Source organism: Pomacea canaliculata, linkage group LG1 (assembly GCF_003073045.1).
Source record: "Pomacea canaliculata isolate SZHN2017 linkage group LG1, ASM307304v1, whole genome shotgun sequence".
Classification (NCBI taxonomy): Eukaryota; Metazoa; Mollusca; class Gastropoda; order Architaenioglossa; family Ampullariidae; genus Pomacea; species Pomacea canaliculata.
Genome location: NC_037590.1, coordinates 2,195,358 through 2,209,904, shown reverse-complemented (window position 1 = coordinate 2,209,904; position 14,547 = coordinate 2,195,358). Strand labels below are relative to the sequence as shown.

Genomic DNA, 14,547 nt, shown 5'->3' with positions numbered 1-14,547 from the left:
ATAAGAAGAATAACAGTAAGAAGGTATTACAAACGGGTCGGATGGAATCTGTGGGCCTGTTTTGCATTACTGTGCTGTTTAGTTGCATGAAGTTTCTCGAAACCTCTTTCAACTCTCTCTAAACTCGGGTACATTCCAGCGGTCAGGAAAGTGACATTGTTTTACTTTCCAAGAAAGATAATCCTAATTGGCATCATGATTTTCAGCCAATAGCACTAGTCCCCCTTTGTAATGAAAACTTAAAAAAGGTCAAAAATTTTATTTTAATATCTGTGGAGAACAAACGACCCACTGCAATTTTCTTATGAAGTTGTTGGGGACGGGGGGTGGGTGGATTGTTATCTCCCTTGTAAGAATGGACGACGCGTCTACGTCCCTTGCACATGCAACTTCGAGGCCGATCAAACGTTTGTAAGATGATGAGTGACGACAAAAATTTGTTGTTGTGTATGGTATCTTCTATTTGAAAAGTGCAAGAAAATACTCAAGTGAAGATGTTTTGTGTGCATACTTCTTAATGTGATGTTTGTAAACAGGAAATCTTCAAAGCTTTATTTGATTTCCATGTTTGCTTTCGTAGGATTTACTAGTAAAAGTAAAAAATAAATCCAATAAGTCTTGTCACTATTTGCTGCTATGAGTACAAGCGTTACTCGCTAAGTGATTTTAACAAAATTTACAAACTCATGAAAACATGTATGTCAGTTGTCTAGCATGTTTTATCACTGTTTCTGGACAAGTATGCCACGGCTAACAAAACTAGAATTTTACTGAATCATTAGTGATTAACTTGGCTAACGTAGGGGTTGAGCAGAGACAACATTTTCAGAACATTACCAAGTCTCCATGTTGTATTAGACTGGGTTGTTAAGGACAGTACATCACCTTTAAATTGAAACCTCTTTATTCTGCATCATAACATTCAATATGGAGTCTGATAGAGGTGTTCTTCTAGTCTGAATTATCAGCACTGCCGTCATTATCTTCATTTAGTTCCTTTTTGGTGGTTGATCAGCTCATTCCATCTTGATGATTATGATGTAATTTTAATACTATAAATACACATGATCTACTCAGTGGGCAGTTTAAGGATATTCATAGATCACCCCGTGTTCATTGTGTTGCACGAGAGCAGAATCCAAGGTCCTGCTTCATTAAGTGGCAATAGAAAATGATTAATTATATATTTCCGATGACCTATTGTGTTGTCTACTCAATAATAATAATCACGCTTCTAAATTATAATACAATGACTACTTGATTTGCTAAATGATGAGTGGCTAATACTTCCTGAAACTTGCTTTACAGTCAGTCATGCAACTCCCATTGTCCAAAGGCGGCAAAACCCTTGTCTGGCTCCCGTATTCTCAGAAAAATTAAGTTTACTGTCCCCTGAATAATTTGTCGCCTTTGGTGTTGTTTAAACTTTCACTAGAGTAGAGAAAGGACACAGTCGGGGGGCTATATAACCAACAACGGCGATCCCTTTAAAGACATCACTGTCCGCATCATCCGGGATCTTTCTTCATCTGCACTGAAAACTACGGACTCTCTGCCCAGCAGTGTCGGGACTGAAGGGATCTCATTCTCTTACAATGTCGTCGTTGCTGCTCTTGCTGTTCGTTTGTCTGACGACAGTTTCCTTCTCAGATGCTGATCATTCTGATGTTGTTATCGCTCGATTGTTGGAGGTGCAAGAGAGTTCTTCGGAAGAAGGTGTGTTCTTTCGACATTCCGCTTTATTGTGTATAGATATGAAAACTATTAGCTCCTTCCTTTTTTTCAAAAAGGTTCAAGGGAGACAGAGGAAGAAGAAACAACGTCTGCAACCAGCGCTTTGAAACGAATGTATTTAATACAGGCAGCAACAGTGAACTACAAGACACTGTTCAAAATTCATTAAAATGTCTGTTGACCAGTCGCTAGGTGGACACATGGATGGAGTCGCCAGTTAACGAGGCCTGCCACTCACCCTGGAGACAGTGAGAAGTCCCTTCCCACAACGGTCGACTAGTCCTCTACTTCATGGTAGTAAGCCAGTTCTTTGCTCTGACCACCTCCTAATGTCGTGCAGGGTCACGTGGCCGAACCAGACGAGCTTACACGGCTTGACTTGCAAATAGCGGTTCCTGGTGTACATTACCAATAGACAAGCTATGTGGATGAAATGGCAAAGCAGTAATTTACATGAACGATGTACAGTCCGAGGATGTAAACAGCTTTCAATACCTTTTCCAAAGATGGCAGTATTAGGATTGAAACAGCAGCAATGACCAGACTGAACAAGATAAGGCACAGCAATACAATTAGGTTTGCTACCGAGTGCAGACTGTACAAGTCCTCATCGCTCCCATCCTGCTGTACCATCAGATGGCCACCATGTACAGACTGTACAAGTCCCCAGCTTCCGTCCAGCTGTGTGGGTGTCAGACGTGGACCCTGCAAGATGATACAGAAAAACTCCAAGCATTCTGAAGTTTGTACGTGGAATGCAAGACCAACGAAGTGGCAAAGTTCGTCCACTTAGTTTTCCCCTTAACCACCAGTAACGACAGATTAGCATAGCATAGCTAGTACCATTAAAGAGACGAAAAATAAAAGAAATTCCTTTTAAAACTTTATTTTGTGTCTTACAGCTTCCATCATTCTGTTGCAGAAGTAGCCGGGCCTGTAGTTACAGCAAGAGACTTGAGGAAGATCCAGCAACTGTTAGACCTGCTGGGAGAAGAGGCAACACTTGTACCCATTGGCTGCACGTGCACATTATCGTCTTGCAGTTGCTGCATCGACATCAAAATAAAGAATTTCGATGCAAAGGGTAAGCGGTGACTCCATGGGTGGATGTGTATCTGTATGGGAGAGGTGGGAGAAAGAGTGTCTGTGTAGGAGTTGGAGATGAAGAAGCGCGTATCATGATGATTGACATGTCATTCAGTTTTAATAGCTAAAGTCTATTCACACACGTTCTGCCTTATTGAAAACATTGTATTTATATTTTCACACTAAAGAACAATCAAACTAACAAATGTATTTAACTAATTAATAGGAATTTGATGAGTGGCAAAGAACATAGATGAAAAAGAGGAAGGCTAAGAGAAGGATAATGAGATGCTTATTTACGCCGATGACTGAATGTTGCAGTGTGTGGTAATCTGGCTTATAGCCTCCAGCCGGTCGGCCTCATCTTTAGTCTGACTTACAATGGCAATGTGATCTTCAAAGAGGCTATAAGTAGTGAGTATGATCTTCTCTTCGATTATTTTTTTCCAGTTCTAGAGGTTCATTGCCGGTCTTCATTGCTGTAGTTATAAAAAATTAAGCTTGCGTTCTCAACAAATTATGTTTCTTTGTCTCTGCCTGCTAGTCTCACTTTGCCTGTCTGCTTGTGTGTGTGTGTGTGTGAGAGTTCGTCTGTTTTTCGCATAATTCATTTTCTCTCTCTCTCTCTCTCTCTCTCTCTCTCTCTCTCTCTCTCTCTCTCTCTCTCTCTCTCTCTCTCTCTGTCTGCGCTCTGAACTATTGTAAAATCCTTGGTCGCCTTTTTGTTAACTCAACTTCACTTTTTGCTGCAGTTTCAAATCCTCCATCGTTTTGTGTCGGCGTACCAGTAGCTCAGGTGTGTATCCAGCTCACCAACCTTGCTTTCAAGAACTTACACATTTCCGGATGTGTAACTCTGCAGGTTGACGCTTTGGGAATAAAAATTCTCAATTTTAATCTAGTTTGTTTTAATTTTGGTTCCGCTGGCCAAACGAGTCTAGATTTCTCCCAAGGTGTCCATCTCCCGGCGAACACATCATCTGCACAAGAGCTAAACGCCGATGTTGACATGGCCTATCAAATTGAACCGGAAGTACAAGATAACTCTGGTTTGAAGTTCCGTTCCAGATCGCAGGTGAAATCGATGTCCCGTCTGATTAAGATGCTTCTGGAACCACTTTCCAGCGATGTGTAGTAGAAGTATTGCAATCACAGCATGTCACAACTGCACTGGCTGGAACACATCTCGCCAGCAGTAAATATTTGTAAATAACCTGTGATTGAGGTGTCTGTGTGACGCCATTGAAATCATGCAGTTGCCTGCATTATCTCCCTTTTCTTGCTCAGTCAACTGTAAAACAAGATGACTGTTTACCTCCCCGGCTAAACCTTCTTCATGCCAGTGCTTCATTGCACATTGACCAGGAGAGGTGAAGAAGAGAACGAATGTACCTTTGTCTGTACCGAGGCTGGTGTTGTATGAGAATGTATGTCACAGTGTGTGTTAATGACCCTCACACCAGCAGCCAGTGTACCTTTTATATTGTCTATGTCAAGATCAAACGAAATAAAGTGATAGAATGTTGTGGTAAGCTTGTCTGATTTCGTGCTTTCTTGGGAATGCCAGAGACTTCCTTCTTTGGATAGACTAATACTTCCACGCAGTCACAAACACATGGATACATGCAATCACTACATATGAATATATGCATCGTGGCACACACACTCAAATACATTAAAAAGATCGATTACATTTCATATCAGGCGCAGACGCAAAGTATCTGTAAAAGAAATACTAAAATTAAAAGAAGGAAAAAATAATTTTAAATCATAATAAACATAGTAATACAAGCATAGAGCTAAGGAAAATATGAAATATAGAGCTAACGGAACGAGCCTTTGTCCACACTTATCAAATTTAAGTGTGTGGTCCATTGTCTTTGCCAAGTACGATGAACTGTGTTCTACACATCATGACAATGATCACATTCATAGGGAAGATGGCGAAGGTTACAGTACAATAACGGATGTAAAATTTTCTTTTCAAATAGAAGCTCATTTTCTGTGGGTATTTTATTGTATTTGCAGTTTCATTTTCTTGGCGAACAGGTCACAGAAGCTCTATATCATTAAATGTGATTTCAATTTGTAAGATAAACTTCGCTAATACTTAAAATAAAGTTCATGTGCTTAAGTACACTCTATAAACAGTGCTGAAGAGCTTGGAGCAGAACCAGTTGATAAAGCTATTGAAAGAAAAGGTTTTTCCAGTTTTCCCGAGAAACCATCTGCATAATTATGTCTTCGCTACAAACCATCAGTTGCTGTGTTGACAAAAGGTTTCGTTTCCGCGATTGTCTAAATATGACAAAGTGGAAAGGTTATACAACAGCCTCTTATAGCCTGACAGCCTCAGACTCCATCCGCATCCTCTTCACCTTGAACTCTACAGTAGTTGGTGACCCTGTCACCATCCGCATCCTCTTCACCTTGAACTCTACAGTAGTTCGTGACCCTGTCACCATCCGCATCCTCTTCACCTTGAACTCTACAGTAGTTCATGACCCTGTCGGCACTGACATCACCTGCTGGTCTTGTTATAATGTCGTCGTCGCTGCTCGGACTGTTGGTTAGTTTCTTTCTGGGCTGCGTCATCTTGGTGGTCCAGGAGCTTGCAGACCTGCTGGGGGAAGATGAGAACTTTAACGCCGATGGATTTGAGCCTAGTTGTCTCCCCTTCAGGTCTCCAGCTTCTGACCCACAACCTACCTGCAGCAAATGATGCTGAGGAAGTAATCGGCGATGTTGACATTGCCTTTCAGTTTGCACCGGATGTGGAAGACAAGTCTGTTCTCTATCTCAACGAGTCGTTGGAAGAGATGCCACGTCTCCTGCAGCTGCTGAAGAAGGGGCTGGCTAGTGACACCCTGTACAGACCTTGCTATAGACTCACAGGGTTTGTGAGCGTATGAACGTGACCTACAGAAAGTGGAAACAGAAAATCATACATGCCGGAAAATATTCTTCGATTCTTAAATCCCTAAATAACATTTCATATTCCGGGTTCTGCATTAGTTGAGAAAAATTCCAAAACAGTTTAAAAGCAGGAGAGTGTAATGCAATATTAAGGCGAAATAATCGACTTATCAAGAGGTCGACTAGTTAGACCAACAGGGATCTGTATACTAAACAGACAGTCCACCTCTTACTTTCTTTCTTTCCCAGAGGCAGTCTGGTGTGAATGAATTCAATGATTCTAGAAATTAGAGGAAATGTCACAAAAATCGAGTTTGCCCACGACTACAGACTCCCTACAAAAACACCCACTGACTCACTCAAACCCACCCACCTACCCACACCCTCTCAAGTCGGTGAAATCAAATCATATAGAAATAAACTGATTGTAAAGTTTACTAATCAGACATTTCTGTAATTTGACTCATAAAGTATGTTTTTAAAATGTTTCTGTCAGGAGTTCAGAGAGAAACAATCATAAGCAACCATTTGACCAAAAACATGGAATACATCTCTGCCTGTAGAGCCAGGGTCGCCCAGTGCACTGAGGTCCCAAAAAAATATTTAGGCGCTTCTTTTGTTTTGGTTTTTATCTCTAATTTCTCGGGAAGCATAAAGGTTCTTTTTTGACCATCGACATTCCACCAGACTGTAAATGTTTTGACCTGGCTACTACCCCGGAGTAGTGGGGCTGGCAGCTGACATGGAGCATCTCAGTTATTTTCATCCTGAAGGGATTTCTATCCTGGAGTATTGGGATCAGGACAGTTGTGGTTGTTCGTCCCCAAGAAGCATCCCCAAGGTTTTACCGTCTGTCCCCTGGTGGAGAAGTCAGTCATTTTTGTTAAGATATTTGTGAAAAATATATACATACACATTCTTGGATCAGTGCAACACCAGACTCCGGTGACTATGATTAACAATGTTGTAAAAAGCATTAATGGGTGACAAAGGTACAAAGTGACCTTGTGCCGAACTATGAACTCTACTATTCTTCTGTTAACAAACCAACTGAGAAAAGGAAACTTTCTTTTAGAATATTTGAGAATAAACGTTGTTGAATAGTTAGTGACTTTCGGGATGTGTATTAAGAATTAGTTTCTATTTAACCATTATCTATAATTTTATCAAGTACTTTGCCATATTTATTTCATACAATTAAATGTCAACAAGACCTGCAAACAGGATTTAGTTGTTCTGTTTTCAACTAAGGAAAAAGAACGGGTAAATGTCTAGGCAACTGTGTGAGTAAGAACGTCTGTGACATGTTGTTGTTGTTATTATTATTAAAAAAAACTTGTAAACTTCAGAGTGCGTTGAGGTTAAACTATTCTATACGTGCTTGTGCCTTAAGGAGCTGTGAATTTGTCAACAGCTTCCCCTTTCTTTAGGGAAGTGGCTCTACTGTCGAAACCGATTTTTTGTTTCAAGCAAACAATCAGTAAATAACCAAACTCAACATTGTTTGCTGCCTTTTATGGCAACATCTGAGCGCCATAAAAGCACCAGCGCCTTCCTCAAGTCCACAACATCGTGGGGTTAGTCGGTGTCTGGACACTTGGGTCGTGACCTGTCGTGACTACGTCTGAGTACAATGTCGTTGCTGGTCCTGTTGGTGGTCGCCGTGGTGGCCGTGTTCCCGTCAGATGCTGCTGATGGTCTCGACACTGATGTCCTCATCGACCGACTGTTGGACCTCCAAGATGGCTTTCTCGAAGGAGGTAAAGACAAAGAAAATCATTTCTAACAGTTATTAATCTGGTGAACTCTGACACTAAAACTCGTCAGAAAAATTGTTTGACATCCAACAATGAATATTGTTTTACTGTTGTTAAATTGCTTGTCAACTGTTTCATGAAGAGGAGGCGGCAGTGATGATGGATCCAGAGGTCTGGAATGTGGAAGACGAAGGACAGACTTTTCAAAATCCAGAGATACAGGCGTCCAATGGCTGCCAGTGTGGGTCAGGGTTCATGGCCTGCAGCTGCTGCACCCACATCAACATCCCCAAGACAAGTTACAAGTTTGACGGTATGGGAAAGCCTTTGACGGTTTCGGTTTAACAGTTGGTTTAAGTAGAGGAGTGCGAACCGAAAGCCTACAGACTCAGTAAGTTAGCACCCTCGTGATGTAGTGTATTCTCCCAAGCTGATCCCAGCTGTGGGGAGAAGGTTGGGGAAGGGGAGGTAGCGAGGGAGAGAAGATGAGTACCGCCCTCACAAACGTTGACAACGAAATAAGTGATGGTTCGTTTACCTCGATCACCAACAATGTCACAATAAGGTCAGAGGTTACTGGTTAGAAGTGGTCCCGTCTGTCTGTGTGTGCGTGCGTCCGTAAGTGCGCTCGCGAATGAGTTCATGAGAGGACGAAAATAGGAGAGTTAAAGAAATTGTATGCGACCAAACAGCATTACCATCATCTTTTAGGTTTTCAATACCACAATAGCACCATCTGTGGTCAATTAAAAATCAGTTTTTCTTCGTATTTCATTGCTGGCAAGTTATGAGATAAGAAAACTGGCAAGTTGTTAGGTACAGTTATTCTTTTCTCTATCATCTTTCCTTGCCGATAAATAGCGATGTAATCTACTTAGGACATGCACTCAGATCGGAGGCTAGCAGGTTGTTACAAGACTTTGATACAATGAACATAATCTGTGTGCAGTTTGTGGCAACCTGTCCTATGACAACGTGTCTACTGGCGTCCTTCTGACTCTAACGGTGGGCGGCAAAACAATTTTTCAGCGCCTGATCACGTGTGAGTCGAACCTGTTGCTTCCGTTTTTGTAAAGCCTGTTCTCTTCCTTTGTTTCTCTTCCCCCATTTCTTTCACTCATGTCTCCCATTCGTCTATCATTTTCACCTTCTTGAGAATAAAATTATGTCTTATTTGTCTGCAGTTCTTAATTATATATCCAGTAAAGACAAACCGATGACAATCAGATATCATAACACACTCACTAACAACACGTGCTACATACATATAAACATATGATCCATACCATACATACCCACAGCCAATGACGTCATCTGCAATAATGCAGTACATAATAGTCTCTATCATGTTTTGCTAACATGCTGATGTGCTTGTTACAGTCAATGGCCCGAAAGAATATTGCCTCAGCATACCCGGAGTCCCACTTGTCAAGCTGTGCCTCGACTTTTGCGACTTACAGCTGAACGGCACTTACATCCGGGGCTGTTTCTATATTCGGGCCATACTGATGGGTGCAGAAGTGCTCAAAGTAAGACTCGGGTGCTTTCAACTGCGCTACTCCACCCAGACCTTGAGCGAAGACGTGGCGCCCTCAGTCGTGAAGCTGCTGGCCGGCCGACAGACTACCTCAAGACATGGCGGGTGGCCTGTGGCAGCAAGGGGAGCCAACTCTTACCTCCAGTTCAGACCTGACGTCTCGCATGACGTCACGTCACTGTTGATGTTGGTGTTGCGACCAGCGCGGGATGCTGGCGCCCTCTAGGGATCCATGGGTGCTGCTGGCGCCCTCTAGGGATCCATGGGAGGCAAATGCGAGCGTACCATGCCACTGTGACCCCATGGCCTTGCTTACTCTCCTTTCTCTCGCTCTGGCATCGCTAGCTGCAGGGTCACTGCTCACTGTGGGCATCTCGATGCTCTTTTATCGATGACAGACGATTCACGCTTGTCATCTGTCGATGATCTGTGCACCTATTCTCGTGACACAATCACAACTTGCCCACCGGTGCCTTATCGGCTTTGAATGACTACTTTATCGAAGCTTGCGCGAAGCATTGGGCTTTGACTATTTGCCTTCAGAGCAGACTACTCTCCTGCTGAACTGATGCTTGCTCGAGTGCTGTCCCCTTACAGACACAGTTACAGGAAAACTAAATGAACTGTACACGAAAAGAACAACCTGGCAACATCTCATGGTTGAAGTTTCTAGTTATTTTCTGTATTTGCTTCCTACATTCTGACCAGTCCATCCGAGGCTTCTGCTCGTTTAACTCTGTCATTATCGAACTAATTAACCTAATTAACCACAAATGGACAGTCAGGGCGTGAAGTCATTCTGTAAGCTGTTGCTGGTATAATTGGAGATGGACTTATACAATTGTCTCTACATGACAAAACATATATAACTTATACAATTGTCTCTACATGACAAAACACAAGATATCTTTCTCTCATTACATAACACATGCTGTTGTTACTATGTTTGCGGCAGTCATTAAATAATACTTCTCTTGTTTTTATTGCACTCGTTACTGTCAGTGAGCGAAATGTCGTCAAACCACAAGTTGTTCATGTCTTTGTATGACCAGTGGTCACTTGCTTTGGTCGAGCTTCTTAATTGAATCACTCTATATAACTCACACACACTCACACTCACTCACACACTCACACACTCACACAGACTCATACACACTCACACCCACTCACACACGCACACTCACACACTCAAACACACATTGTCGTTCAGCTGTCATTGTGATCTCTCTACCCTATTCGCACATTTCACAAATCTTGGATGACTTCATTCTTTCTTTAATGATTGTTTTTATTTCGTTTTTTTATGTTCGTCATTGCAATTGTCTGTCTGCATTTGAATTTGTCTGTTTGTCTCCCTGTTTTTGTGTCGGCATGCTTTGATGTCTTAAGCCTGTCCATAGATACCAGTGAAAATGCTCCTCGTGCTTTCTTTGTGTACTTTTATTACTATTTGGGTGGAGTGCTTAAATATTATAGCTTTGCATTTTCACCAACTCATGTACACTGTATTCTAAACATCTATAGACAGTGAGGACCACACTCTGATTTTATTAGTATCAATCACCGGCGGTCACACCCATTAAGTTTCATAAATTATAAACAAGATGAATCCGACTTGAGACACGTGGCGTTGATGAGACTGTCCGTAGGGATGTCCTTGACATTGCAGTGACCACAGGTCACGTGGGAAACAGATGAGCATCAGTTGCAAGTGCGAAACAGTTTATTAAAACAGAAGCCACCCTCCTTGTTTCTGAGATCATACTGAGCGGCTTCATAAGCTTCAGCGAAATCTTGTTGGACAGCAAACTTGATGCCAGCCTCGCCCTTTGTGACATCTGTGACACACACAGAAGCTTCTGGAATAGTATGATGTAGCTTACTGAAACAATAGCAATAGATTCTCTCTTTCTTTATCTATCTTTTGAGTTCTTAATCTTTATCATTTTCTAATTTTAATTGTTTTCTCTCACTCCCTCCTCCTCTCCACTCACAGCATCTTTTGTTCTTACTAATCCTGCCTTCTCTTGCAACTATTTCTATTATCATAGACAAGTAGCTTTGGGATCAGCTTAATAATTAGTTGGTTTAATTAATAGCCATTTACAAAGAGATGTGGCACTACTGTTACGCAAATGACAATCCTTTGACAAAAAGCATGACAAGCATCAGCACGTGCGGCGCAGACGAGATGATGGGGGCCGAGGATACGACTTTCTCGGTGACACACCTCTTACACCCACGGTGCTGGACACCCCAATGTTTCTTAGCGAACAGTGGAAACACTTTAGAAAACAACTCTGTCAGTATACACCTACTGCTGTCTGATGCACACACAACAAGCTGCACTCATGCCCAAAGGACCAGATGACGAGGATGAGGACCACAAGACCAACACCTCGAGCAGCCATCGTCTGTACACCTGCAAGTACCAGGCACAGTAAGCAATGTACATACAGTATAGGTGATGGCGCTGACGACAATGCTAGATGTCATGTCTGCAAGCTTTCATGTCTACAGAAATGTTCTCAGTCTTCATCAGTCTCACACATCTTTCTTGAAATTTGTATCAAGTATTCAAAAACAGATATAAACGTGAACATAAGCATGAATGAAGAGGTTTTCAATGAACATGAACACCAACTCACGTCAGTTCCAAGCGGTTTTAGAAGCAGAGCTGTGTCCTTCTCTGGCAGGAGGACAGAATCCAGCTCTGAGTGTCTGAAACGCTGTTTGCCTCCCCTGCTTATATTCCGGTGCCAGGTCTGTCCACGTGATTTCAATATCTCCATTTCTCAAATGTCGCTTGTAGGAGATTTATCTTCACACGCTTTATACATTTTTAGTCTACTTGGACACAGTGATTCACCGGCTTACTGTCAGCCATGTCACTGGTAAGTAGTTTGTCTGTCAGTCGTTTGATGTAGATACACATACTCTCTCACACACACATTAAGATATTTTCTCACTCTATCTTTGAATTGATGTACTATGGTGGTTCTAAGATCAGTAAGAAAAGAACAGAAAGGAAAAGAGTCTTTTGTTAGCCTTGTAAATGGCTTAGTGACTTATGATGCACGTTGGACTAATAATAACTTTTGTGTCGTGACCAAAAGGTGACCATTTCTTTTTTCACCAAAGTTACCATCATTCGTTTATAAATAATTCCCAACGTTTGTGGGGGAGGTACTCATCTTCTGTCACTCTCTACCTTACCTTCCCTAACCTTTTCATGATTTCAATCTCCTCCCCACAGCTGGGATCAGTTTGAGAAAATACACTACTCACGAGGGTACAGAACCATTGAGTGCAGGATTCAGGTCACGCCGCTGTTTATCCCCCTCGTCTCTCTCTCTCACTCACACATAGCAACACACAGACACACAGACACACATACACACTGTCAATGAGATGCGCGAGCGTATGTCTTCCTGTTCATAAGACTATAAAGACAATTATTTATAAACGAATGTTGATAACTTTGGAGAAAAAAGAAACGGCCACCTTTTGTCACGACACAAAAGTTATTATTAGTTCAACGTGCATCATAAGTCACTAAGCCATTTACAAGGCTAACAAAAGACTCTTTTCCTTTCTGTTCTTTTCTTCTACTGATCTTAGAATCACCATAGTACATCAATTCAAAAACAGAGTGAGAAAAATCTTCATGTGAGAGAGAGAGAGAGAGAGAACGGAGGATGATAAACAGTAAAGATAAAACTTTAAGCGGTATCTTGTATAAAAGGACTTGTTGGTTGGTTGTGGATGAGAGAAAGAAAGCGGAGGGCGTAAGGATGGGGTCGCTGTGTGTATCTACATCAAACGACTGACATACAAACTACTTACCAGTGACATGGCTGACAGTAAGCTGGTGAATCACTGTGTCCAAGTAGACTACAAATGTATAAAGCGTGTGAAGATAAATCTCCTACAAGCGACATTTGAGAAATGGAGATACTGAAATCACGTGGACAGACCTGGCACCGGAATATAAGCAGGGGAGGCAAACAGCGTTTCAGACACTCAGAGCTGGATTCTGTCCTCCTGCCAGAGAAGGACACAGTTCTGCTTCTGAAACCGCTTGGAACTGACGTGAGTTGGTGTTCATTTTCATTGAAAACCTCTTCATTCATGCTTCATGTTCACGTTTATTTCTGTTTTTGAATACTTGATACAAATTTCAAGAAAGATGTGTGAGACTGATGAAGACTGAGAACATTTCTGTAGACATGAAAGCTTGCAGACATGACATCTAGCATTGTCGTCAGCGCCATCACCTATACTGTATGTACATTGCTTACTGTGCCTGGTACTTGCAGGTGTACAGACGATGGCTGCTCCAGGTGTTGGTCTTGTGGTCCTCATCGTCGTCATCTGGTCCTTTGGGCGTGAGTGCAGCTTGTTGTGTGTGCATCAGATAGCAGCAGGTGTATACAGACAGACTTGTTTTCTATAGTGTTTCCACTGTTCGCTAAGAAACATTGGGGTGTCCAGCACCGTGGTACTTAGTAAGAGTTGTGTCACCTAGAAAGTCGCTTCCTCGGCCCCTTCTCGTCTGCGCCGCACGTGCTGATGCTTGTCATGCTTTTTGTGTCAAAGGATTGTCATTTTCGTAACATTAGTGCCACATCTCCTTGTCAATGGCTATTAATTAAACCAACCAGTTATTAAACCCATTTAAAAGCTATGTCTATGAGGTTGGTGAGTGACCCCTGTCTATGATAGAGAATAGAAATAGTTGCAAGAGAAGGCAGGATTAGTGAGAAGAACAAAAGATGCTGTGAGTGGAGAGGAGGAATGAGTGAGAGAAAACAATTAAAATTAGAAAATAATGAAGATTTAGAAATCAAAAGATAGGTAAAGAAAGAGAGAGTATTGCTATTGTTTCAGTAAGCTACATCACACTATTCCAGAAGCTTCTGTGTGTGTCACAGATGTCACAAAGGGCGAGGCTGGCATCAAGCTTGCTGTCCAACAAGATTTCGCTGAAGCTTATGAAGCCGCTCAGTATGATCTCAGAAACAAGGAGGGTGGCTTCTGTTTTAATAAACTGTTTCGCACATGCAACTGATGCTCATCTGTTTCCCACGTGACCTGTGGTCACTGCAATGTCAAGGCCATCCTTAGGACAGTCTCATCAACGCCACGTGTCTCAAGTCGTATTCATCTTGTTTCTAATTTATGAAACTTAATGGGTGTGACAGCCGGCGATTGGTACTAATAAAATCAGAGTGTAGTCCTCACTGTCTATAGATGTTTAGAATACAGTGTGCATGAGTTGGTGAAACATGCAAGCTATAATATTTAAACACTCCACCGAAATAGTTTTAAAAAAATACACAATGAAAGCACGAGGAGCATTTTCACTGGTATTTTCGGACATACATATATAGACATCAAAGCATGTCGTCTCAAAAAAAGGAAGACAATCAGACTCATTCAAATGCAGACACACTGCAAAGAAAGAAAAAATAGCACTCGTTAATTAAATAATAAAGTAATCCAAGATTTATGAAA

At 41.8% G+C, this 14,547-nt stretch overlaps 3 protein-coding genes across 4 annotated transcripts; 2 read left to right on the top strand and 1 right to left on the bottom strand.

Annotated features, from left to right (window-relative positions):
* Positions 1-1,351: 1,351 nt before the first annotated feature.
* LOC112553361 lies at positions 1,352-4,352 on the top strand. The gene is made up of 4 exons (XM_025220533.1): positions 1,352-1,716; positions 2,657-2,818; positions 3,142-3,234; positions 3,573-4,352. Exons 1-4 carry the CDS (start codon positions 1,596-1,598, stop codon positions 3,953-3,955), a joined length of 759 nt encoding a protein of 252 aa, XP_025076318.1. The 5' UTR covers positions 1,352-1,595; the 3' UTR covers positions 3,956-4,352.
* Positions 4,353-7,286: 2,934 nt separating this feature from the next.
* Positions 7,287-10,009, top strand: LOC112553357. The gene is made up of 4 exons (XM_025220521.1): positions 7,287-7,496; positions 7,636-7,806; positions 8,443-8,535; positions 8,874-10,009. Exons 1-4 carry the CDS (start codon positions 7,370-7,372, stop codon positions 9,254-9,256), a joined length of 774 nt encoding a protein of 257 aa, XP_025076306.1. The 5' UTR covers positions 7,287-7,369; the 3' UTR covers positions 9,257-10,009.
* A 140-nt stretch (positions 10,010-10,149) lies between these two features.
* LOC112553381 lies at positions 10,150-11,968 on the bottom strand. Of its 2 annotated transcripts, none has more exons than XR_003097039.1 (3): positions 11,679-11,968; positions 11,349-11,452; positions 10,150-10,868 (listed from the first exon to the last, which is right to left on the bottom strand). XR_003097039.1 is itself a non-coding variant. In XM_025220557.1 (3 exons), the coding sequence occupies exons 1-3, from the start codon at positions 11,820-11,822 to the stop codon at positions 10,732-10,734; spliced, it is 429 nt and encodes a 142-aa protein (XP_025076342.1). In that variant the 5' UTR covers positions 11,823-11,968; the 3' UTR covers positions 10,150-10,731. The 2 variants fall into 2 exon arrangements, 1 of the variants encoding a protein (XP_025076342.1); XM_025220557.1 differs by having other exon boundaries at positions 10,150-10,912.
* Between the last annotated feature and the right edge of the window lie 2,579 nt (positions 11,969-14,547).